Source organism: Cetorhinus maximus, chromosome 12, assembly GCF_964194155.1.
Source record: "Cetorhinus maximus chromosome 12, sCetMax3.hap1.1, whole genome shotgun sequence".
Classification (NCBI taxonomy): Eukaryota; Metazoa; Chordata; class Chondrichthyes; order Lamniformes; family Cetorhinidae; genus Cetorhinus; species Cetorhinus maximus.
The window spans coordinates 43,083,135-43,110,813 of NC_135890.1; the positions used below are offsets into that span (position 1 = coordinate 43,083,135).

Here is a 27,679-nt window from a genome sequence, read left to right on the forward strand (position 1 = left end):
ACTGGCTCACAGCAAATGCGAACTTGGTAGTCAAAACAAAATCTTTTCTCCTCCAAAGAACTTTTAGAGACTACACAGTTGAGCCCTTTGTCTTTGTCGCATGTCACATTGTCTGGTGACTCGCTGATTGGTCTCTCAGGCTGATCAACAAATTGACACTGAATGTTAGTGATTACTTCAGAAGGGAAGGAACAGTATTCATTATCTTTCGGGTTAAACAATTCAAAATCGCCTGGGCTGCCCTCAGAAGGTGTATGTTCATTAATCCAGGGTGACCATTTGCCACGGCAGATGACCACTGTAAGAGAAAAGGGGAAATTTGTGAAAAAATGAGTCGCTCATGAACTAACCAAAGGGTACCACAAATGTGACAGCAGTAAGACAGCATTTGTAAATGCTTCATATGAATTTTTTCATGATAATGCTCTGAAACATTAATAATATCAACACCACAACAAGGGAAAATCTTCTCACAATATTTGGCAGTGATTCTAATAGAATTGAAAAGTGTTCAGCCAGCGAGTAGCTGTGAATGGAAATTGTACAGTTTAGTATCATAGTGGAAAATCGCAATGAAAACATGTGTGAGAAAAGGTAACAACTCAAGGAGACAGATGTGGGGAGAAGTGAGCAAGTTCACAGTTTAAACTGTTGAAACATCAATTATTTTATTCTTCCGAAGGGAAAAACTCCTCCGGGAGCACCTGTCACAACAGCGTTTATGTAATTGTGAAAATGCCATTCTTTGTAGATTGAGAACACTGAACTTATGAAATAATCCCTTCCCAAGGAATTGGCTTTGGGTCTAAAGGACTGAACTGATGGAACTGCATTGTCTGTGCCAAAGTTGATCAAGGCGCAGTTGTAAGAGTAATTGAAATGAGAATTGGAGTCCAGTATCACAAACCTGAGAAAAAGGTCATCCTCTCCCAAGACCACATGTTGCGCAGGAAGGTGACAATTACTCATAAGAAGCTCTGCTGGGCAGGAGATGTCATTTGTATGCCTGACTCCAGACTCCAATAGCAACTGCTCTACCTGGAACTAGGTCACAGCAGGAGACTCCCAGGAGGGTAGTGGAAACACTTCCAGGATGTCCCCAAAGCTTGTCCTAGAAGTCAGACCTCCCTGTCGATTCATGGGAATCCCTGGCCTCTGACTGACCAAAATGGAGACGTTGTATTTGGGAAGACATCAAGAGATTCATCACAGAGACAAACTCGAGTCAGCGGAATGAGCACACACACCTCCAAACAGGTCATCTACACGACCCTCCAAACTCCATCTGCTCTGCATGTGGCAGAACCTGCAGATCCTGCATTGGACTTAACCGCTATGGTAGAATTCCTCAAACCGGAATGGAAGCAAGTTATCCTCGAACCCAAGGGATTGTCTGACAGGGGAAAGGGAGATATTGAAAGAAAGCATCACTTACCAGTTGTAGAACTGGCTGTAGACACAGTTGTCGTTACGGTTGACGGAGTTGTCACTTCTGAAGGAAAAGGAAAACATTGAAAACGTCTGCACTCTGACTGCAAATCTAGCAGCATTGATAGAGTTCCAGCATTCGTTTATTTAATTGACAATAAGGCATAAAGAATGAGGAAAGTATTGACAACAGCTACTGACTTCCTCAACTAACTTCAAATACAAAGGACCAAACTTAAACAGGAGAAAGACAAATCAATATTTGCATATTTGGTTTTGTTTCAAAAATATTCTTTAAAGTTACAGGTGAAAGATGAAAATGGAAGAATATGAACAATCACAGCATTCTACAGGGAACATCCTTTGATAAGATATATTTTTGAAACTATTGGACTTTGAAGAAGATGCTGCAAATCACCATCACCGTACCACGAACATTTTCCATATCATGTAAATTTCAGGCCGTTATTGAGGAAAAGATTCGGCAAACATTGGTGAGCAATTATATTCCATGAGAGAACGGTGCATACAGAAACATGGATAAAACATATTTCCTCATGTGCACATTCTGATCGATATTTGTCTGAACGTGTCAGTTATCACCCAGTTCACTCTGGAAGTTCTGGACTAAATATCGACAAGTGTGAACTAATGGCCTTCCACTGTCTGGAAGTTGTGGAATTAAGGTAGCTCGTGTCACTGGTTTTGCTACTGTATATCGAAAGAAGCCATCACTCACCCGGTGTGGAGCCGGGAGTGGAGCTGGTTGCAGTTGATATCACTCTTGTCGTGGTCACTTCTGAAGGACAAGAAACATAATCAAACCCACTGCAATACAACATAAAGGCTAATCGTGTTCCGTTGTAAGATTTATTTTATTGGCTTTGCTGTAAATATGATGTTTAAAATAGTACATCTGGATTCAGATGTCTCCAAATATTCAATCACTTCCACCCACATCAGGTCCACATGACTAATGGACTAACATTGCCTAAAAGGTGAATTTGAGAACAGTGCACTGGTGTGAACACTCGTGCACTCAAGAGTTCCCCTCAGCCATGGCCCCTGATCAACCTTTTTCAAGGAATAAGCATTTCATCCATTTCCCTTTGGAAAGTAAGGCCACAGTATCTACCCATGGTGAAGTGATGAACTTCTAGTGTGTGCTGAAAGAAGATCACCACTTTCACTCAAGTAACAGCAAAATACTGTGAATGCTCGAAATCTGAGACTAAAGCAGAAAGTGCTGGAAATACTCAGCAGGTGCTGCCAGACCTGCTCAATTTTTCCAGCACTATCTTTTTATTTCACTTCTTTCCTGCTCTTGCTGCTGTTTATCAAAAGAAGCCTTTACTTACCCGGTCTGGAGCCAGTAGTGGACCCAGTTGTAGTTGGTGTCACTGTTGTAGTCAACCCTTCTGAGGAACAAGAAGGATAATGAAAGCCACTGCACCACAATGTAAATACCATAGCTTTCCTATATATTGTGGGCATAAAACCAACACACTGATCTTGCTACAAAAGTGAAGTTCACAAAACTAAATGATGATTCAGATCTGAGTACATTTTCAACCATTTACATCCAAAAGTAAGCGTGTACAAGACTGAATGAATGGATGGAGATTTCTTGAAAGCTGCAAAAGGGAAAAGCATCCCAGTGTGAACAGACTTGCTGGTGAATAGTGAAAGGAGACATCACTTACCTGATGTAGTAGTTTTCTCAGTCACAGGTGTGGTAGTTGTTTCCTGTTTTGTTGTTGACACTTCTGGCAATAAAATAACATTCAAAATCACCGAATTCCAATTCCAAATCCTACAGTATTGACAATTTTACTACTGGAATACATTTTTGATATTAAGGCACAAATCTTGAGGAAATTGGTAAGTACAGCTACTCACTCGGTTTCATGATTTCTTTATCTGCTTTATGTTATTAAACAAGTATGATTTAACATGAAAATATTATGAACTGGCAAATATCTTTCTCACTTACCCGAAGTGGAGATTGTACGCATGCTTGTTGTGCTCACTGGTGTCATTGGCTCACAGCAAATGCGAACTTGGTAGTCAAAACAAAATCTTTTCTCTTCCAAAGCACTTTTAGAGACTACACAGTTGAGCCCTTTGTCTTTGTCGCATGTCACATTGTCTGGTGACTCGCTGATTGGTCTCTCAGGCTGATCAACAAATCGACACTGAATGTTAGTGATTACTTCAGAAGGGAAGGAACAGTATTCATTATCTTTGGGATCAAGCAATTCAAAATCGCCTGGGCTGCCCTCAGAAGGTGTATGTTCATTAATCCAGGGTGACCACTTGCCATGGCAGACGACCTCTGTAAGAGAAAAGGCAAAATGTAGGAGAACATATGAGACAGTCATGAACTAACCAATGGGGTCCATCAACATGACAGCAGCAAATCAGCATTTGTAAATGCTTCAAATGCATTTTTTCATGATAACGCTCTGAAACATTATTAATATCAACACCACAGCAAGGGAAAATCTTCTCACAAAATTTGGCAGTGATTCTATTAGAATTGAAAAGTGTTCAGCCTGCGAGCAGCTGTGAATAGAAATTGCAGTTTAGTAACAGGGTAGAAAATCGTAATGAAAACGTATGTGAGATTAAGTAGCAACTCAAGGAGACAGATGTGGCGAGATGTGTGCAAATTTGCAGTTAAAACTCTTAAAACATTCATTATTTAATTCTTCCGATTGGGAAAAACTCCTCCGGGAGAACTTGTCACAACAGCGATTTTGTAATTGTGAAAATGCCATTGTCTGCAGATTGAGAATACTGAACTTTTCAAATAATCCCTTCCCAGGGAATTGGCTTTGGGTCTCAAGGACTGAACTGATGGAACTGCATTGTCTGTGCCAAAGTTGATCAAGGCGCACTTGTAAGAGTAATTGAAATGAGAATTGGGATCCAGTATCACAAACGTGAGACTAAGGTCATCCTCTCCCAAGACCACATGTTGAGCAGGAAGGTGACAATTACTCATAAGAACCTCTGCGGGTCAGGAGATGTCATTTGTATGCCTGATACTAGACTCCAAAAGCAACTGCTCTATCCAGAACTAGGTCACAGCAGGAGACTCCCAGGAGGGCTGTGGAAACATTTCCGGAATGTCCTCAAAGCTTGCCCTAGAGTTCAGACCTCCCTGTCGATTCATGGGAGTCCCTGGCCTCTGACTGACCATAATGAAGACGTTGCATTTGGGAAAGACACCGGACACATTGAGAGATTCGTCGCAGAGACAAACTCGAGTCAGCGGAATGAGCACAGACACGTCTAAACAAGTCATCTACACGACTCTCCAAACACCATCTGCTCTGCATGTGGCAGAACCTGCAGATCCTGCATTGGACTTAACTGCTATGGTGGAACTCCTCAAACTGGAATGGAAGCAAGTTATCCTCAGACCCAAGGGACTGTCTGACAGGGGAAAGGGAGATATTGAAAGAAAGCATCACTTACCAGTTGTAGAACTGGCTGTAGACACAGTTGTTGTTACGGTTGATGGAGTTGGCACTTCTGAAGGAAAAGGAAAACATTGAAAACCGCTGCACTCTGACTGCAAATTCAGCAGCATTGATAGAGTTCCAGCGTTAGGTTATTTAATGGACAATAAAGCATAAAGAATGAGGAAAGTATTGACAACAGCAACTGACTACCTGAACTTACTTCAAATACAAAGGACCAAACTTAAACAGGAGAAAGACAAATCAATATTTGCATATTTGGTTTTGTTTCAAAAATATTCTTTAATGTTACAGGTGAAAGAAGAAAATGGAAGAATATGAACAATTACAGCATTCTAAGGGGAACATCATTTGATAAGATATATTTTTGAAACTATTGGACTTTGAAAAAGATGCTGCCTATCACTATCAACGTGCATTGAACATTTTCCATATTATGTAAATGTCAGGCCGTTATTGAGGAAAAGATTCTGTAAACATTGGTGAGCAAGTAGATTCCATGAGAGAATGGTGCATACAGAAACACGGATAAAACATAGTTCCTCATGTGCACATTCCGATCAAGCTTCGTCTGAACGTGTCAGTTAACACCCAGTTCACTCTGGAAGTTCTGGACTAAATATCAACTAGTGTGAAATAATGGATCCCACTGTCTGGAAGTTGTTGAAACAAGACAAGTGGATGAATTAAGCGCGCAAGCAGGTGTAAAGAGGCATGATATAGTCGGTATTATGGAGACATGGCTGCAGGGTAACCAGGATGGCAACTGAACATCCAGGGGTATTCAGTATTTAGGAAGGACAGACAAAAAGGAAAAGGTGGTAGAGTTGCATTGCTGTTTAAAGAGGAAATTAACGAAATAATGAGGAAAGATATTTGCTCCGAGTATGTGGAATCTGTATTGATAGAGCTGAGAAACACTTAGGGGCAAAAAATTTAGTGGGGGTTGTTTATAGACCCCCAAACTGTAGTGGTCATGTTGGGAATGCCATTAAACAGGAAAACAGAGATACATGTAATAAAGGAACATCTGTAATTATGGGTGACTTTAATATGCATATAGATTGGGCAAATCAAATTAGTAACAATACCGTAGAGGAGGAATTCCTGGAGTATATATGGGATGTTTTTCTGGACAAATACATTGAGGAACCAATGAGCGAACAGGCCATCCTGGACTGGGTATTGTGTAATGAGAAAGGAATAATTGGCAATATAGTTGTGCGAGGCCCCTTGGGGATGAGCGACCATAATATGATAGAATTCTTCATCAAGATGGAAAGTGACGTAGTTGATTCTGCGACTTGGGTCCTGAATCTCAATAAAGGAAACTACGATTGTATGAGGTGTGAGTTGGCTATGATGCATTGGGAGACTTTACTTAAAGGGATGACGGTGGATAGGCAATGGCAAACATTCAAAGAGAGCATGGGTGAACTGCAACAATTGTTTATTCCTGTCTGGCGCAAAAGTGAAACAGGAAAGGTGGCCAAACCATGGCTTACAAGGGAAATTAGAGACAGTGTTAGATGCAAGGAAGAGGCACACAAATTGGCCAGAAAAAAACAACAGACCTGAGGATTGGGAGCAGTTTAGAATTCAACAAAGGAGGACCAAGGGATTGATTAAGAAGGGGAAAATAGAGTACGAGAGTAAGCTTGCGGGCAACACAAACACTGACTGTAAAAGCTTATATAGGTATATGAAGAGAAAAAGATTGGTGAAGACAAATGTAGGTCCCTTAGAGTCAGAAACAGGGGAATTTATAATGGGGAACAAAGAAATGACTGACCAACTAAATACATACTTTGGTTCTGTCTTCACAAAGGAGGACACTAATAACATACCAGACATGTTGGGGAACACAGGGTTTAGTGAGAGGGAGGAACTGAAAGAAATCAGTATTAGTAGGGAAATGGTGTTGGGGCAATTGATGGGATTGAAGGCCGATAAATCCCCGGGGCCTGATAATCTACATTCCAGAGTACTTAAGGAAGTGGCCCTAGAAACAGTGAATGCATTGGTGGTCATCTTCCGAGATTCTATAGACTCTGGAACAGTTCCCACAGATTGGAGGGTAGCTAATGTAACCCCACTATTTAAAAAGGGAGGCAGAGAAAACAGGGAATTATAGACCAGTCAGCCTGATGTCGGTAGTGGGGAAAATTCTAGAGTCCATTATAAAAGATTTAATAGCTGAGCACATGGAAAACAGTGGCAGAATCAGACAGAGTCAGCATGGATTTATGAAAGGGAAATCATGCTTGACAAATGTACTGGAATTTTTCGAGGATGTAACTAGTAGAGTGGATGATGGGGGAGCCAGTGGATATGGTTTATTTGGACTTTCAGAAGGCTTTCGACAAAGTCCCACATAAGAGATTGGTGTGTAAAATTAAAGCACATGGGATTGGGGGTAGTGTATTGAGATGGATAGAAAACTGGTTGGCAGACAGGAAACAAAGAGTAGGAAAAAAAGGGTCTTTTTCCGAATGGCAGGCAGTGACGAGTGGGGTACCGCAGGGATCGATGCTGGGATCCCAGTTATTCACAATATATATTAATGATTTAGATGAGGGAATTAAATGTAATATCTCCAAATTTGCAGGTGACACAAAGCTGGGTGGGAGGGTGAGCTGTGAGGAGGATTCAGAGATATTTCAGTGTGATTTGGACAAGCTGAGTGAGTGGGCAAATGCATGGCAGATGCAATGTAATGTGGAAAAATGTGAGGTTATCCATTTTGGTAGCAAAAACAGGAAGGCAGATTATTATCTGAATGGCTATAAATTGAGAGAGGGGAATGTGCAACGAGACCTGGGTGTCCTTGTACAGCAGTCGCTGAAGGTAAGCATGCAGGTGCAGCAGGCGGTAAAGAAGGCAAATGGTATGTTGGCCTTCATAGTCAGAGGATTCGAGTACGGGAACAGGGATGTCTTGCTGCAATTGTACAGGACCTTGGTGAGACCACACCTGGAATATTGTGTGCAGTTTTGGTCTCTTTATCTGAGGAAGGATGTACTTGCTATAGAGGGAGTGCAGTGAAGGTTTACCCGACTAATTCTTGGGATGGCGGTATTGACATCTGAGGAGAGATTGAGTCAACTAGGATTATATTCACTGGAGTTCAGAAGAATGAGGGTGTATCTCATAGAAACCTATAAAATTCTAACAGGACTAGACAGGGTAGATGCAGGAAGGATGTTCCCGATGGTGGGGGAGTCCAGAACCAGGAGTCACAGTCTGAGGATATAGGGTAGACCATTTAGGACTGAGATGAGGAGAAATTTCTTCACCCAGAGAATGGTGAAGCTGTGGAATTCGTTACCACAGAAAGTAGTTGAGGCCAAAACATTGTATGTTTTCAAGAAGGAGTTAGATATAGCTCTTGGGGTGAAAGGGATCAAAGTGTATGGAGTGAAACCGGGAGCTGGCTATTGAGTTGGATGATCAGCCATGATCATAATGAATGACGGAGCAGGCTCGAAGGGCCTAATTAATTACCTGATCTCCCATTTGGAGAAATTTCCCAGCTATCTGATGTTTAATTCAAAATTAAATGAAAAATATCACCTAAACAGACCACATTGGTGCTGAGTGGTTTGATGTTATCTTTAATTTAATTGCTTCATCTAAGTACCCACTTGAGATGTCTTCCAGTCATGAAGCCAGGAGAGGCTTATTTTAAGACCATTTATTTAAGGAAGATGTGCGCTCTTAGGTGGATATTCAAAAAAAGGCATAACAAACTTTGTTCAACAGTAATACCAATAAACACTGCCCTCCGGCTGGAATGGAAGAATATGCTGGTAGAGCAAGAGAACAGACTTTCACTGACAAGGAGCTGAAGTTGTGATGAAACCACTTGTGTCTAAGGCCTTGCATTTATAATGAAAGAAACCATCACTCACCAGTTGTGGAGCCAATGGTTGAGCCAGTTGTTGTTGTTGGTGACACTGGTGTAGTTGGTCCTTCTGAAAAATATTAAAGACATTCAGAGTCACATGATTCTTACTCAATTCCTACATCAACATAACATGACATGCTTCATGTTTATTAAGTACATGAAAATAATTGTGTGTAAGTTTACAATATATCATTCATAAATAATAGGCCAAAGAGCTCGAAAAGGAAATAATTGAGTTGAAGTTGAAAGAACTGAACCAGTTCAAATAATGTTCCTTCTGCTTTAATAGATAACCTCATTCACCAGTTGTGGAACTGGCAGTAGATGCATACGCCATGGTTGTCACCGTTTATGAATATGTTCCTTCTGAAGGAAAGCAAAAGATTGTACAACCAATACATTCTAATTTGAATTGGGACAGAATTGAGACTATTTCAACAGAAGCATCACTTACTACACAAATGAAAGGAGGACTCACGAAGGGTTTGAAAATTCTTATTACAGATGTCCAGTCAATCAGTACCATGCTGTAATATAAGTTGCATATTCCAGCTGCATGATGACAAGCTGTCCCCAAAGCAGGTATCATTTTGAAAGCTAATTTTTCAGGCACTGAACGTGTTCAGCACATTTTCATCCAGGACTTTGCTGACAATTAAGGCACTTTGAAAGCCTAATGGAACCTTGGACCAGAGCACAATATTATCCTTCACAAAACAGGTGTCACAAGTGGAGATGTGGATGCTACAAAACACTGGATACACACAGCGCATACTCTCAGTTATTCAACAGCTAAATACCAGCCGACTGGAGTTAATTCTTGTAAATCCAGACAATAAAAGCAGAATTCATTGAAGCTCATCAAATGCTTGTCCACGGCGACATGCATGCTATGACTTTCAGCATGTTTAAATTCCATTATCTAATCACCCATTTCAAACTTGCTCCAATCCATTCAAATACAGTGGCTGACCTGAATGGTCTTCATTTTTGGAAGATACCTGTTTTACAGCTTTTTTGAAATAAATCACAATGTGATTTGTTCAATGGTTAAGCCAATAACCTCTGACCTGGAGCAGGAATGGACTAAGTTGCAAGAAGAGCAAAGGATGGACGTTCACTTTCAAGGAGCTGAAGTTGAAAAATAACACTTGCGTCTAAGGCCTTGCTATTAAATACAAAAGAAACCATCACTCACCTGTTGTGGAAACACTGGTAGAGAGAGTTACAGTACGTGGTACTGTGGAAGATATTTCTTCTGAAAAACAGTAAAGATATTCAAAACCACAAGTCTCCAATGCAATTCCTAAACGTGCTTTAATGGACATTTACCTAAAGGCAATCTGACATATATTGAGCTTGAAATATGAGAAAATCTTATGTTTAGATTACATCACATCCCTCAAAATGATTTGGGCTCAGTGTTGAGCAGAAGGAAGTAATATATTTTCACAGAGAGGGTTCTGAAGTTGAAAACCATTCTTGTGTTAATAGACTTGCTAACGTATATTGAAAGGAGATGTCACTCACCAGTTATGGAACTGGCAGTTGTCTCACTTGTGGTGCTTGTCCCTGTTGTTGTAGTTGATTCTTCAGAAGTACAAACAAAAGCATTAAAAACCAAGTCATCCAACTTGAACTAGGACAGTTTTGAGAGAAGTGACAGACTCGGTGTACATTTCGTCATTCGAAAAAGTGCGCCCACAGGTAATATTAAATGTATTGCATTCATCTGGCGCCTGATGTGACCCAAAGTGCTCTACAGCCAAGGCATTATTTCTGATGTGTGGTCACTGTTGCAGTGAAGGAAAGGTGTCACTTGATTTGAACACAGTCAGATCGCACAAAGAGCTTTGCGAAAATCTATTCTTAGAAATGTTGGTTCAAGCAGAAACATTGATCACAATCCTGGGAAGAACTCCCTACTCATCTCAGAAATAATGCCACTGGAACCTTTATGGCCACCATGGAGTGCGGGCAAAGGCTTGACTGAACCTCTAATCCAACAGCTCACACCTCAGTCCCAGTGCTGTCCTTCCTCAGTAGAACACGATAAGATCAGACTGGATTTCATGCTCAAGACTCTGGATGCAGACTTAATCCCACCATTTTCTGAAGTGAGAGTGTGACCCGTGAACCAAGTCTGACAAAGGGGTTTTCACTGACTGGGAGTTTAAGCTGTAATTGCATTCTGATTTTAAATTACTTCCTCATGTTTAATGAAAGAAGACATCACTCACCAGGTGTGGAACTGGCAGTAGAACTAGCTGTGGTGGTTGTCTCTGTTGTTGTAGTTGTTTCTTCTGAAGGAAAACAAATATATTCACAATCAATCCAGTGAACTAGTATCAGGACAGTATTGAATGAGTTTCAACATCAGTCAGCAGGGAATTCACAAATTACAAGAGAGTTTGTAAAATAGATTAAACCCTATTACTACAGGTGCCCGATTGGACATTATCCTGCCATTTTATAAATTGCATTCCATCTGCCCCTCTGACAAGCTCTCCATCAAATAAGTGTCATTGTGAAAGACTGAAATTGTGACATTCGTTACAGTCACCCTTTATAGTCCCACACTGTGCTGAAACCTAGAAAACTAAGGATAGATTGAAATCTTAAAGGAGATTTAGTCCAGAAAACTATGATATGCTTCACAAAATATATATTACCCTCAGTTATTCAATGGCTGATTACCCGGTCTCCCATCTGGAGAAATTTCCCACTTATCAAGATGTTTAAAATTCAATGACACATCACCTTAATGGACCATATAAGCGCAAAGCAGTGTAATGTTAAGCTTAATTTAATTGCTTCACCTAATTATCCATTTGAGATGTTTTCCAGTCTGTAGTCACATGTAGACCATTAGTGAACCAGATGAGTTTTTAACAACAATTGGTAATGGTTTCATGGTCATTGTCAGACTTTTAATTCCAGATTTTTTTTATTGAATTCAAATTTCACCGTCTGCTGTGATGGGATTTGAAACCCAGGCCCTGAGAACATTACTAGTCACTAGTACAATACCACTATGCCACCAGAGATGAGGAGAATTTTATCCTCTCAGAGGGTTGTGTGATTTTGGAGTTCTCTGCATCAAAAGGTGGTGGAGTTGAGGTCATTGAATATTTTTAAGGCAGAGGTCGATAGATTCTTGTTAGGCAAGGGAATCAAAAGTTATCGGGGTTAGATGGGAATGTGGAAATCAAAACACAAGAAGGTTAGCCATGATCTTATTGAATGGCGGTGCAGGCTCGAGGGGCTGAATGGTCTACTCCTGTTCCTATTTCTTATGTTCTTATGTTCCAGTCACGAAGATAGGAGAGGCTTATTTTAAGACCATTTATTTAAGGAAGATGTGCGCTATTAGGTGGATATTCAAAATATGGCATAACAAACTTTGTTCAACATTTATGCCAATAAACACTGCCCTCCGGCTGGAATGGAAGAAAGTGCTGGTAGAGCAAGGGAACAGACTTTCACTGACAAGGAGCTGAAGCTGTGATAAAACCACTTGTATTTAAGGCTTTGCAATTGATAATGAAAGGACCATTCTCACCAGTTGTGGAGCCAGTGGTTGAGCCAGTTGTTGTTGGTGACTCTGGTGTAGTTGTTAATTCTGAAAAATATTAAAGACATTCAAATTTACAAAATTCTGACTCAATTCCAAAATAACATTGATGGGTTTTCAACATAAGATGGTATGGTTTTTCTTATATGAATATATGAAAATAATTAAGTGTAAATTTACAATAGATCATTTAAAAAATAATAGGCTAATGGTCTTGAAGAAAGGAATAATTGAGTTGAAGCTGAAAGTACTGAACTAGTCTTCATCCAAAACTGTACTGACACTCAAAATACTAGTGCACTTTGAAAGCCTAGGGGAACTTTAGACCAGAACACAATACTATCCTTCACAAAACAAGTATCGCAGGTTGAGATGTGGATACAACAACAATGTGGACACTCACAGATCTCAGTTATTCAACAACTGAATACCGGTAGAACCATCTGGAGTCAATTGCTGCATATCCAGTTATTAAAAGCAGAATTCATTGAAGCACAATTGCCCACAGTGATGCTTAGCATGCTATGACTTTCAACTTGTGTAAACTCCACTATATAATCACCCATTTGAAACTTGCTCCATTCACTAAGAATATAGAGGCTGACTTCCAGTGTCTTCATTTATGGACTATATTGTTATAACTGTTCCTGTTGTGGGTTATATTAAAGGTTCAGAGTGTAGAGCTTTGGCTGCAGTTTAAGGTGCATTGGAGCTGTTTATTTTCAGTTTGGCTTAGTATGCCTGTGTTTGAAAACCATGCTCAAACCTTTGACCCAGCTGCAAGGCTCTTAGAAGCAAGAAAGCCCTGGGTTTGCTATGGAGAAAATTGCTGAGGGTGGTACTATGCTTTGAAGGGAAAGCTGGTCAGTTTTGGGTTGTTTTAGGAAAAAACGTTAACTTAAGCTATGCTGACTTGGAGGCTGCAGATGTCCAGTCTATTGTGTTTAGCCAGTGACCTCAGTTCTCTATGCTTAGAGAGGAAAGGAAGGGGTTCTAGAGAATTGGGTCTATGGAAAAGACGCCAAGTGAGGATCTACGTGTGTCTGGTGGGTTGTGGCATGCAACCATCAGTGACACCTATACTTGGACCCAGAGGTCGCACTGGGGGGAATATGCCATAAACCTGAACTGTGACCTGTGCAGCCAGATCCAACCAAAAAGGGACCATTTTCCAGAGCATGGAGTATGTTAAAAGCCTATCAGAGTGAATTTCTCAATAAAAAAGTTAAGCTGGGTTAAATCTGTTAAATTGAGTTTAAGAGCCTCATATTGTTTAGAATCATTATCTTATTTGCTCAGGATATCTATTCATTATTGCGAAAAGCAAAATTTTGTGGATGCTGGAAATCTGAAACAAAAATAAAAATAGCTGGAAAAACTCAGCAGGTCTGACAGCATCTGTGGAGAGGAATACAGTTAACGTTTCGAGTCCGTATGACTCTTCATCAGAACTGAGGAAATATAGAAATATGGTGAAATATAAGCTGGTTGAGGGGGGGGTGGTGGGACAGGTAGAGCTGGATAGAGGGCCAGTGATAGGTAGAGGCAAAGAAGGGATTGCCAAAGGTGTCATAGACAAAAGGACAAAGGGGTGTTGACGGTGGTGATATTAGCTAAGGAATGTGCTAATGGGGACATTAAGGATAGAAAGCAGGACAAGCAAGTGACAGATAGTCCTAGTGGTGGTGGGGTGGGGGGAAGGGATCGAAATAGGCTAAAAGGTGGAGATGAAACAATGGATGGAAATACATTTAAGAATAATGGAAATAGGTGGGAAAAGAAAAATATATTTAAAAATGATAAATTATTGGAAAAAGGGGATCGGAAAGGGGATGGGGATGGGGATGGAAGAGAGATGTGTTTGTTTTGTTCAGGTTTGTACAGAAAAGATTCTTTTGGTTTTCTTAGAGTCCTGCCGCTTATTTCCTTACCCTTGGTTCTTCCACACATTATATTCTTTAAATGCTTATGATCTGTCAAGCCGGATCCTAACAAGCATCAGGCTTGTTCAGTATTTTCACAGCTGGGATCATAACAACGTGTATTTTAGGTGTTTTTTTCATAAGTTGTAATATGCTATTTTTCAACATTTAAGCCCTTAATGACTGCTCTCAAACAGCACTACACTACTTTGCTAGTAGAGTAAAGAAACAGATATTCAATGACAAGGGTTTGAAGTTGTATTCAGAATGCTTGTGTCTTAGGCTTCGTTATTGTACATTGAAAGAAGCCATCACTCACCAGGTGTGGAGCCAGTGTTAAAGCCAGGTATAGTTGAAGCTATTGTTGTTGCTGATATTTCTGAAAAATAGTAGGCATTCAAAATCATAAGACAGTGTCTCAATTCCCAAATTACTCTAGCAGATTTTCTGCATCTGATAATGCAATTTGTGTTGAACAAAATATATAAAACAAAATTAGGTCACATTTCCATTACATCTATTCTTGTATTAAAGGACCATGCATTTAAAATCAGGTAGTAATGGACTTTCACTAAGCAACAGCTGAAACTGAGAGAGCAGAGTTATTTTAATAGACTTGCTAACGTCTATGGAAAGAAGACATCGCTTACCAGCTGTGACAGTGGACCCAATTGTACTGTTTGCCCCCATTGTTGTATTGTTTCTTATGAAGTAAAGCACATGCATTCACCACCAATACACCCAACTTAAATCAGGATAGTTTGAAAGAGTTTAAATTTCAATCAGTAGGCAACACACAAATTACAAGAGAACATGTAAACCGGTAAGAAAACAATTTTTACTACAGGTACCCAATCAGACAGCATCCTGCCATACTACAAGTTGTTAGCTCAGTTGGCTAGAGTGTGACTCAGAATAACACCAACAGTGTGTGTTTGATTTCTGTTCTGGCTGAGATTGATTTGTGTCCTACCTCCTCACCCTGCCCCTGAGAGTGGAAGGCAATGGCAAACCACCGCTGACAAAAACTGTCAAGGAAACAGCTCAGGATGAAGCATCAGCAGATAATGAGTGAAGGACCAGCCTTCAGGCAGAACACAACATGACAGGTCATTTCTTCTACACCACTGAAAAGTTCTCCATCAAATGAATGTCATTTGGAAAGCTTGAATTTGAGACATTGAATCCACTCAGCATATCTTTATACACAATCATGCTGAGCCTTAGAATAGAGAGGATGCACTAAATAAAGGGGATTCAGGCCAAAAAATACTCCTCACAATAGGTATCATTCTCTTTTAATTTGTGTGTTATCTGCTGACTGATGTTGAAACTCTCTCAATACTGTCACTTCCAGTTAGGTGGATTGGTTGTGAATGCATTTCTTTTCCTTCAGCAGGAACAATTACAACAACAGAGACATCCACAGCTTGCCCTACTACCAGGTGCACAACTGGTAAGTGACATCTTCTTTCACAGGTTGAAGTGTAGCTGCAACAACTCTGTAGGCTCTTATACCTCATACTCCCATTCAACAGCTGAATACATGCATCTGGAAACATTCCCTGTATATCCAGATATTAAAAGCAGAATTCATTGAAGGCCATCACCTTATTATTAATTTTCCATGTTGATGCCGAGCATGCTATGGCTTTCAGCATGTGTAAATTCCATTGCATTATCTCATCACCCATTTGAAACATGCTCCATTCACTAAGAATACAGAGGCTGACTTCAAGGATCTTCATTTATGGAGCTTTTGAGTTTTATTGTTGTTTATGAAATAAGTCAAAGTGTTTTGTTTTTCAATATTTAAGTAATTAATCACTGACTAATTCTCCAGAGGAGCAAGGGAACGAATGTCCACTGACAATGAACTGAAGTTGTAATCAGAACATGTGTATCTAAGGTCTTGCTATTACATATTGAAAGAAAGTTGTTGAGCCAGTGGTTGAACCATTAGTTATTGGTGAGACTGTAGTAGTTGTTCCTTCTGGAAAATATTAGACATTGAAAATCACAAAATGCTGACACTATTTCTAAAGAATGCTTATGTATTCCTTCATGATGAGTGCACATGAAAGACCGTGTAGAAATTCCAGGGATTGGTGCTCATTTAATTATTTTTAGCGTCATATCTCTGACCTTACCAAGGTTCCTGCAGGAAATGGCTACCAATATTTTAGCTAAATAATAACAATTCACACAAGAAAAGGCTTCCTGTCCAATTTGCTTTTCACCATTCTTAGTTTTTGTGTGCTTTTTACATTAGTCAACCATAGAATCATATAATGATAGAATACAGAAGGAGGCCATTTGGACCATTGCATCTGTACTAACTCATTGAAAGAGCAGCTAATTAGTACTCCTTCCCTGCTGTTTCTACATAGGAAAAGTTTCCCCCTTCAAGCTTTCCCCAATTCAGTTTTGAAGGTTGTTATTGAATCTGCTTTAACCTTCCTGTCAAGCAGTACATTTCAAATCACAGCATGTCAATGCATTATAATAATAATAATTTTGCCTCTTTTTGTCAGTTATTGCAAAATTTCTATTTTTAATTCTGACTTTGAAATCATTGGTTATACCTGGCACAAAGGTATCTTGCATCTACTATCAATTACTTGATGAATTCCCATAACTCTGAAAGCCATTCTAATCTTCAGTTTTCACTTTACTGATGATTTTATATCAGTACCTGTGTTTCTCTCAGATTTTGATGAGTGCTTTCATTACTTTTTTCTGCAATCTGGCGATACAACGGAGGATATTGACATTTTAATGTCTTCTGCAATTCAAAATCAACCTCTTAATAGGACAGAAATAAATTCAGGCCCGAAGGTGGATTTTTCAGAGTAAGTATTCAATAGAAGGCAAAATTTCATTTGGATCAATAATGAATCTTTTTGATTTGGTACTTTGTATTGTCTTTAATTCTTTTTAATTCAGTGGTTTGTAAATTTGTAGTGGCAGAAATTGGGTGCGACTTTGGCAGCATGCGGCGACAGAATGGGGAGGATTCTCCTAGATTTATCCTTGGGCCTTATTATAATTCAGGTGAGCTCCCAGCATGAAGCCCAGGTCTTCCCTGTATGTAATATATATATAAAAAATGCTTTTCACGCTCACCAGAGGTCTCAAAGTACTTAGCAGCTTCTGAAGTGTGGTCACTATTGTAATGTAGGAAACACAGCCAATTTGCACATGGCAAGCTCTCATAAACAGTAATGTGATCGAATGACCAAATAATCCATTTTTGTGATGTTGATTGAGGGATATATATTGGCTATCATGCCAGGATTAACTTCTCTGCTCTTCTTCAAAATAGCACTATGAGATCTTCTATGTTCACCCGAGAGGGCTTGGTTTAACATCTCATCCAAAAGTCAGAGCATTACTAGAATGTCATCCTGGAATTTTGTACTCAATTCCTAGAGTGGGACTTGAATACACTGACTCATGTATCTCAGGTGAGAGTGCTATGAACTGAGCCACAGATGACACGGCAGTCCAGCATCTCAGAGTAGCCATAAACTACTGCAGATTTGGGTGATGTCAGATTTGATATCTGTCTCTTAAAGAAGATAAAATAATGCACAGTGGCAACTAAATCACATTACTTTGTAAGTATAATTTTTAAAATTAAAATAACAAACTAGGATCTCCTTCCCTGTGCTTGTTATTGTTGAGGAAGTAGTGGTTACCAGTAATGTAAATGGAGTTGAAGCGGATGATGCTGTTGTGCTCACAGTTGTGGCCGTAATTTCTGTTGTAGCAAACAAACCTAAAATAAAACTGCAGTTCTATTCTGTTTCTCATGTTTTCCGGAAGTATTACTTGGTTCCTATCATGGCATAAAACCAAATATGCTATTGTATGTAAGGCACACAAACAGATATTGAAAAAACTTTGAAACATCAGGTAGATGATGATGATGCAGTTGTCAAAGGTAGTTCATGGCAGGGTATTGAGAAACACACGTTGCACAGGTTCCATTCTGGGCGTAATGCTAGATGAGTTCACTGAGCTAACTGAACTCACAAGTGCAACATTAGGATTGGCTTCAGTATGCCCAGTTAAGAGTATGAATGGGGTAGGAGTAAGGTCCTAATGCTGAAAACTACCCAGTAAAGATGTTTGCGTGTGTGACTGGATGTAACCCTGAAGATTTCATTAAATTATATCCTCCCTCCAACTGCCCTGCCTTCATGCTACCCCATTTAGGCACCCAACATGTCTGTTCTCATGGAGCAATCCTTCCACACCAACTAGACAGTGAACAGACTGTTCATTATCCAGCTGAATGATTTTTAACTGTCACTCAACCACCTTTTCTTTCACACCTCCAACACTTTCATGACTAATAAGCAAAAGCATTTAAAAAAAAGATGATTTTGTGAATGCACCTTGTTATTCTGAGTTACCCTCAGCAGCATCCTGTAGGTCCTGGAGAATCTGAGATAATCTGGAGGTTGGCAACCCTAATCCTATAGTTTACGCTCACCAATGAGGCTCTCATATAAAGATTAGCCACTCAGATCTGATGTTGGAAGATTGACAGAACCAATGAAACAATTCTAGCATAAACTATTGAATTCAGCAGCAGAAACTATTTGTTATATTTGAAGAGTGCAGTCATCACACTAGAGCTGCTCCTTCAGAAGCAGTGGTGAAGTAGTAACTGTTCAGCATTAATGTTACTGATCAGTAAAATGTTTACACCATCTTATATTTAACATCAACCACTGATGGTTAACTCACTGGTGGTGAAAGTCATCTGCCAGAACTCCAGCAGAAGAGCCATAGAAACCCCAGTAACATAGTGTGAACGCTGCTAGTGCCATTTTTCCAGCTTTCCCATTGATTTTCCATCAAACTTGTGGGCGAACCTCCACAGTATCTGTTGTGTGAACTTGAACCAAAATATAGGTTAGGAACTTAATAGACGGATAGAATTAGAGCCAACCTTGAGAAATCTCAGGAGTTTGATCCAGTGAGAAATCATTAAGCCTGATGCTCACTGGACTTTGATCCTATCAGTTTAGTGTCAAACCAAAACTCATACTGGCTAGCATAATATCTATTCATTCGTGCGCTGGGCCTTCTTTAATGGTTTGCAGTGGGATTAGTTTTTACCCTGCGTTTGAAGTGCAGAACTTAAGCACTGCTTTAGAAACATTAAGAAGACCACAGGTGCTGCTAATACTAATGCTGTACCATTAACGGGAGAAGCATTGTCCTGCAGCAAAACACAAATAACCATTACACATTCATTACGCTAACAACTGAAGGCTGAGAAGAAAGGTTACTTACGGTTACACTGCGTGATTCCATTGGTGCACACACTATAAATAAAACAAATAAGGTATTACAACGAGAGACAAGTGTAAAGTGCTTTACAGAATGATGGAAAACAAATGGGTACTGAGCAGGGAGGAGAAAGGGAAAAGAGAAGCTTGCAGGCTCTGAAATCACAACTCAAGGTGAAGGTTATTGGGAGGATTTTAAATGCAGGGGAGAAGGTAACAAGGGAGAGTTGCAGACAGATAGACTTCCAGGTGGTAGGATCAAAGTGGCTAATAGGTCAGCTGCTGAACATGTGGTGAAGGGAACAAGGAACAACACGTAGGCTGCTGTTGGGGAAACAGAAAGTATGGGCAGAATTTTCCGTTTGACATACGGGGGGGCAGGCCCCGCACGTCCGCGTGTAAAATGATGCGCAGTGACATCGGGCGAGTATCCCAACGTCACCGCACGCCATCGCGATATTTCACTGGGCAGGCACACGATGAAGTCCGATGTGCGCCCGCCATTAATTAACAGGCCAGTTAAGGCCCTTTAGTCTTCAATTGACGCCTATTTTTCGGCGCCCATGCAATCTTCGGGTCGGTGCACGGGCGCAACGGGCAGGCAGGTAAGAGACTTTTCTATTAACCTCATCCACCAGCAGGATAAGAGGGCTCAGTGGGGTTGTCAATCTGCTCTGTGAAGTATTCATTGGAGAAAGTATTTTAAACTTGCCTGTGTGATCTGCAGTACTTCAGAACGCATCCCAGCAGCTTTTTCTGGATTTCTAACCTTCAGGTCAGCGCGCTGCAGTGAGGGATCTTTTCTGGGCCTGTAGCTTTCAGGAAGCCTCCCCTTAGCCTGGGTATGGGATCTGACATGTCCACTGGAGGCAACTCCTCTGAGGAGGAAGGTAGGGCTAGAAGGAGGAGGAGGAGGTCAGGAGTGCATATTCAGCCTCCAGGGGGAGCCACCCTTGGGAGTACAGGCACAGGCACAAGGGGCGCAGGGCCAAGAGGTTGTCCAATTTGGAAGGGGCTGCACAAGATGTCACTATCCTGCTGCCAGGGTATACAGGCGGCGAAGCAGTTACCTCAATATGTCTGAGGTGCAGTGCCAAAGGAGGTTCCGACTGTCAGGGGAGACAGTCAAATATATCTGTCAGATGATTGGCCCTGAGATCTCCCCTAACTGTTTGGGTGGACACCCCATGCCAGTGGCTCTGAAGGTCACAGTTGCCCTCAACTTCTATGCCTCTGGCTCCTTCCAGGGGTTGGTGGGTGATCTTTGCGGTGTCTCCCAGTCAGCAGTCCACACTTGTGTCAAGCAGGTTACAGACGCTCTGTTCAGACATGCATTGACCTTCATCCACTTCCGCTACGACCAGGCAAGTCAGGCACAGTGAACCAGAGGCTTCGCGGCCATTGCTGGCTTCCCCTGTGTCCAGGGTGCAATAGACTGCACACATGTGGCTATCAAGGCGCCAGTAGGTGAGCCCGGTGCCTTCGTCAACAGGAAGGGCTTCGACTCCATGTACGTGCAGATAGTGTGTGATCACAGGATGCAGATTCTACATGTCTGTGCAAGATACCCAGGCAGCTCCCACGACGCCTACATCCTCAGACACTCCCAGGTGCCGGGTCTCTTCAGTGTTCTGGCTTGGCTTGATGGATGGCTGCTGGGTGACAAGGGCTATCCCCTCAGAAGGTGGCTCATGACGCCTCTCCGCCATCCAAGAACAGAAGCTGAGCAGCGGTACAATAGGAGCCACGGCACCACAAGGGCTGTGGTGGAGAGAACCATCGGTCTTCTCAAGATGCCTGGACAGCTCAGGGGGCGCACTCCAGTACCCCCCAGATCGGGCCTCTGTAATAGTGGTTGCATGCTGCGCTTTCCACAATCTTGCGCTGGAAAGGGGGGACGCAGTGGATGATGAAGACGTTGGCGCATTGTCTGATGCTGCACACGGTGAGTCCAGCAGTGTGTCCGAGGATGAACAGGCACAGGGTAATGCTGAGGGGGTAGACGCTGACCCGGGACTACTCCAGGGAGGCAGGGACACCTGGGATGCTTTAATCCAAAGAACCTACAGCTAGCACAACAGAGATGGATCACCAGGACCAGCCTTGCCTGGCGACTCAATACTCGACACCTAAGCGCAAAATCTGCCAGGTCATCAGCAGGAACTAAGGGCCTTGTACATAAAGCTGAATGTCCAAACAAACACTCATAACACTTTTCTTAAATATACACATGCAGAAGAAACGAAGCACAATCAGCCATCATCACACATCTGGCATTTAATATGTGATTCAGAAATGCTCACAATTCTTAAACACTAGTATAAACAATCAAAAATAAATCACAAGGACCTAATCTTGAGCCAACACAAAAGCACCAGTGAGAAACCTGTGGTATGCCTAATGTGTCTTATGCTTTCGTTTCCGGGTGCTACGTCTTGGTGCTGCCCCATCGCTGGGAGTGGCATCTGAGACAGCCTGCGAACTCTGCTGTCCTGCTGGCCTTGATGACCTTGGCAATCGTCCTCTGGCCCATGGAGCCTGTGCTGGCCCCGCCTGGGAGGGTGCTGCCAGTTCCACAGCTGCCATCTCCCCAGTCGTCGCAGCCTCACCGGATGATACGATCACTGGCAGAGGGGCAGAGGAGCTGCTGCCCTCAAACGGAGCGCCCTGAGAGGAGCCCACAGAGACGACTGGCAGATGCTGCATCAATGTGAGGTCGCCTCGACCCTCCCTGCTCACCATGGATGGATGGGCAATGAGCTGAGAAGCTTGATGCCCACGCCATCTCCTACACTGGCAGTGACCAGCTGAGCTCATTACCGGTGTGAGGGCTTGCCAGTCAGAGCGCATCCCCAGGAAGCCCTGGCGACTCTCCTGGTGTAGGCTCTCCAGGAGAGTCACCACTCTCTCCATGGAGGATGCATGGCGCTCGGACATGTGGCTCATTGCTTCGGCAATCGTCCACATAGACTCCTCCACCACAGAGACCAAGCCAAGCATAGCCTCATTTATCTCCTCCAGACGCTCCCACACACCCGGCCACATTTCCTGCACCTGCTGCATTGCAGATGATTCCAGAGGCACATCATCAGGCACCGACTGAGCACGTGCCTGGTTCCCTGCAGTCCTCCGAATGCTGGCGCCATGGGCACTCTCTGTCTCTGCCAGCTCCTCCAGCGACTGTGAAGTCCCCTCACCCCTGTGCCCCAGGACACTAGCCGATGTTCCAATTCCCACCGAGGTGCTAGTATCTGCGCTGGTTCCTGCCTCGCAGAAATGGTGTGACGCTGGTGAGACTTCAGGTCCCTCAGGGGTGAGAGGGAGCATCTGCTGCTCCTCCTCCCGGCCGTGATCCGATGATGCTGAAAGGAAGAATAAGGACAGTGGATCAGTTAGCGTGCACAAAGTGACAAACTTCATCCCTTTCCCCCAGGCTCAACCTTCCAGAACCAATTGACATGAAAATTGGTGGGGTGGTAAATAGTGAGAAGGATACCCTTAGATTACAGGAGGATAGAGACGGGCTGGGCAGATGGGTTGATCAGTGGCAAATGGAATTTAATGCGGGTAAGTGTGAGATGATGCACTTGGGCAGGACAAACAAGGCACGGGAATACACGATGAATGGTAGGACCTTGGGAAGTAACGAGGATCAGAGGGACCTTGGTGTGCATGTCCACTGGCCCCTTAAGGTAGCGGGACAGATAGATAAGGTGATTAAGAAGGCATATGGGATGCCTTTATTAGCCAAGGCATAGACTATAAGAGCAGGGAGGTTATGCTGGAACTGTATAAAACGCTGGCTAGGCCACAGCTAGAGTATTGCGTGCAGTTCTGGAATCCCCATTTTAGGAAGGGTGTGATTGCACTAGAGAGAGTGCAGAGGAGATTTACCAGGATGTTGCCTGGGCTGGAGAGTTTTAGTTATGAGGAGAGATTAGATAGACTGGGGTTATTTTCCCTGGAGCAGAGGAGATTGAGGGGGCACATGACTGAGGTGTATTAAATTATGATGGGCATAGATAGGGGAGACAGGAAGGAACTTTTCCCCTTGGTGGAGGGATCAATAACCAGGGGGCATAGATTTACGGTAAGGGGCAGGAGGTTTAGAGGGGATGTGAGGAAGAATTTTTTCACCCAGAGGGTGGTGGGAATCTGGAACTCACTGCCTGAAAGGTTGGTAGAGGCAGAAACCCTCATAACATTTAAGAAGTATTTGGATGTGCACTTGTGATGCCATGGCATACAAGGCTATGGGCCTAGCTCTGGAAAATGGGATTAGAATGGTTAGGTACTTGTTTGACTGGCACAGACTCAATGGGCTGAAGGGCCTTTTTCTGTGCTGTAGACCTCTATGACTGTGTGACTCTGCAATCCAGCAATGTTGTAACAATAACTAATTTAGCAATCATCAGTGCTATGGCTGTTGGGAGGACAATGCGGATATCACTGTTGGCCTTAAATACCACCCCAGCCTCATCGACACCAATAGATCTGGATGCATGCCGCCTCTCCAGCTCAAGGGCCTCCTGCTCGAAGCGGGTTAAAATGGAGAGCTGTGCCTGACCGCCTCCAGTTCACGCACGCTTGGAGGCTTTATGAGCATTCTTCTCCTGAGAAAGAGAGAAGACTATTCACTAGGGCACATTGACCATGTGCAAATTGCACATGGACTCTGCACGCGCACGCCTCACCCCAACCACAGTGACCCATATCAGGCCTCCAGTGCCTCCACTCCCTTCGACTGCTGATCACTCAGACAAAAATAGTATGCCTGCTCCCAACCACCCCCCCCAGCGCCCCCTCAGGCATGTGCTGCCTACATCACTTTAGGAACCACACGGTATTTGCTCCCATAGCAAGGAGGCGCAACTACGTGCAGCATACAGTGCAGCAGATGGTTCTTGGCCACGGCACTGTTGAGGTTCCCCTTCTGCCATCTCATCACCGTGAATAGGATGTGTTGGAGTTCTGAGTATGCGCCTAGCTGCATCTCGCTGCAGGTTGCCCCCAGGCTAGTCATGTGCGACTAAGAGCAACACATGGTGCGGGGGAGAACTCATCTCCTCATGAACCACTCAGGCTGACCTCAGCATGGGCACTATCTGCTTGCCCACCCAGCAAAAGAAAAATGCCCTACATGATTCAATGCGGTCACAATAGTAAGACTTGGGGGGATGCCTCAGAGGGTAAGGCTAACTGCTGGGTTAAATGCCCAATGCCAACATGGTACTCACCCTTCCAGAGCGCAACAAATCATTGAAACGCTAACGGCATTGGGTCCAGGTGCACCGCACCACATCGCGGGAGCTCACCACCTCCGCCACCTCCTCCCAGGCACGTTTGGTCATGTGGGGCGGCCCCCTCCTCCCATCCGAGGGGACCAATACCTCCCGCCATGCTGCCACCTCCTCGAGGAGGGCAGCAAGGCAGTCATCAGAAAAACGAGGGGCACACTGGCCTACCCTCCAGCCTGGCCTGCTCCTCTGCCCTGCCCTGCAGTCTGGCCTGCTCACCCGAACCCCTCTGCTGTGGACTTGAACTGGCCATTTTCACCAGCCTACAAAAGGCTGCCAGGCCTTCCTTTAAACAGACTGCCGGATCGCCATTGAACCCGGTGGTCTATGCACACCCGCCGCTGCCCGCACACTCCCGCTATCCACGGGAGTTGGTAAATATGCTGGGCGGCCCTTAATTGGACTGCCCGTGTAAAATGGCGGTGCGGACCCGATCGCGGGCGGCAATTGGGCCCGCGCCCGCCCACACCCACGCCCACTCCCGCTCCCCCTCTCCACGGAAAATTCTGCCCTAAGGAAAAGTATAAATCGCAGAAGGGAATCAGAGAAGAAGGTAGGAGGGAGACTGTGGTGGAATTTTAAAGTAAGAGTAAGGACCTTAATGGCAATTTACTAGGCAATGACAGAGGTGATGGGTATTAGTTTCGTTCAGAAACTATAGTAAGATGTATTTTGTGTTTTAATTATCAAAATATCCATTTAATAAGCTACTGTTTCAATTTGAAATTCATAAAGTTGCTTTTATTTTATTAAACCATATTGTAGCTCCAAATTTTCTTATACAATTAATCCAGATCTGAACTATGTCAATCACAAACATGTTTGAGTTTGAACTGGTTTGGTTGTGGTTGTCAGAAAAATCTCTCCTGTCTTAGAAATGGAATGAAAGTCAGCTTATTAGGGGTGATTCTTTACAACATTTATAACCGAGTGATTTGACCAAAAAAGGATTCAAGATCCATATGCATTCCAATTAAAATGCTTGCTTTAAGCACGAAAATTTTGATCAAAGAAATAAAATGCATTAATATGGACACTGTACCATATTTCACAGGAATTCCATGTTGTTTCACCAGGTTGCAATATTTTCCCACCATAATAACAAGTGCACTGAGATAATGTAACGCACTTCATTGTATTTTCATCCAAATAAGGAGCACTTTCTGGGCATTTGGCATAACAACCTAAAACAGTGAGAAATAAAATCACCATGAAGATAAACAGAAAGTCTGTGAATGCTGGGCATCTTGAGTAAAAGCAGAAAATGTACAGCACATTATTCAGCACCAGCATATTTCTGAGCTTTATATTCATATCATCAAAAATCTTTATTCTTTACAACACACAGACATATCTTCACAGAATCACAGAATCGTTATGGCACAGGAAGCCATTTGGCCCATTGTGTCTGCTCCAGCTCTCCGAATGAGCGATTCACTTAGTGCCATTCTCCCACCTTCTCCCAATAACCCTGTACATTTTTCCTTTTTAGATAACAGTCCAGTTCCCTTTTGAATGCTTCGATTGAACCTGTCTCCACTGCACTCCCAGACAGTACTTTCCAGTCCTTAACCAATCGCTGTATGAAAACGTTTTTTCTCATATCACTCTTGCTTCTTTTGTCAATTACTTTAAATCTGTGCTCTTTTGTTCTTGATCTTTTCATGAGTGGGGCAGTTTCTCCCTGTCTACTCTGTCCAGTCCCCTCATGATTTTGAACACCTCAATCAAATCTCCTCCCAGCCTTCTTTTCCCCAAGGAAAACAGTCCTAACTTCTCCAACCTATCTTCATACCTGAAATTCCTCATTCCTGGATCATTCTCATGAATCTTTTCCGCACTCTCTCCGATGCATCTTCCTAAAGTGTGGCACCCAGAACTGGATGCAATACTCCAGCTGAGGTCGCACCAGTGTCTTATACTAGTTCAACATAACCTTCTTTCACTTGTACTTTATGCCCCTATTAATAAAGCCTGGTATGCCTTATGCTTTATTAACCACTCTCTCAACATGTCCTGCTACCTTCAATAACTTATGACCAGGTCCTTCCGCTCTTGCACCCCCTTTAAAATTGTACCCCTTATTTTATATTGTCTTTCCATGTTCTTCCTACCAAAATCTTAGAGAGATTTCCAGCATACATTGGAGTGCAAGGAGACTGCTGGGGCTGGGATGTGCGATTTCTCGATTTCTGCTTCTTGTCTGTGCATGGGATGGGATTGAAAAAAACAGAAAATCTCTCCTTTTATGGACCACTGATCATTAGAAAGTCTGGTTCTTTATGAATCTTCATCAAAATGTACAGATTTAATTGAAGAAACTTAATTAATCAATTAATATTACAGCAGAAATCTCAGTCAGCCTCATATTAAAAGATATTTTTAAAATGTTTTGGAAAAACATCTTAATATCTGATTGAATATAATCTAAACACAACCTTCAAGGTCAGCAGAGAACTTCTTTCCAATGTAGTGGTCTGAGCATGTTTGTGTTGTTAATGTTCCACATGGATGATAATGCCAGCTGCATTCACCAGGTACATTATAATAGTCACAATATATAGCTGCAAAGTAAAACAGAAACAATTAAAATGTGATCATTGGTCATTCATTCAGTTTCTAAATCAAACAAAATTTGAAACGTCCACGCCAAGTACATGCTTGTCTGAATTTTCGTGTGGAGAACAAGGGTCTCCAGCTTAGCCAAAATGGCGCTGTAGCCCGAAGTCCAGAAGTCACGCCCACAAACTCGGCACT

At 42.5% G+C, this 27,679-nt stretch overlaps 1 protein-coding gene across 1 annotated transcript in view; it reads right to left on the reverse strand.

The window, feature by feature from the left end:
* The window catches only part of LOC144687400 (uncharacterized), a 190,303-nt gene that overhangs the window by 105,904 nt on the left and 56,720 nt on the right, over positions 1 to 27,679 (reverse strand). The window contains exons 27-37 of the mRNA XM_078553465.1: positions 27,361 to 27,486; positions 25,965 to 26,106; positions 19,630 to 19,661; positions 17,987 to 18,082; positions 14,639 to 14,698; positions 12,386 to 12,445; positions 11,064 to 11,126; positions 10,354 to 10,413; positions 10,022 to 10,081; positions 8,828 to 8,890; positions 4,912 to 4,968 (exon numbers count right to left, since the gene is read on the reverse strand). Of these exons, the coding sequence (XP_078409591.1) occupies positions 4,912 to 4,968; positions 8,828 to 8,890; positions 10,022 to 10,081; positions 10,354 to 10,413; positions 11,064 to 11,126; positions 12,386 to 12,445; positions 14,639 to 14,698; positions 17,987 to 18,082; positions 19,630 to 19,661; positions 25,965 to 26,106; positions 27,361 to 27,486 (819 nt within the window). The remainder of the gene's footprint in view (positions 1 to 4,911; positions 4,969 to 8,827; positions 8,891 to 10,021; positions 10,082 to 10,353; positions 10,414 to 11,063; positions 11,127 to 12,385; positions 12,446 to 14,638; positions 14,699 to 17,986; positions 18,083 to 19,629; positions 19,662 to 25,964; positions 26,107 to 27,360; positions 27,487 to 27,679) is intronic.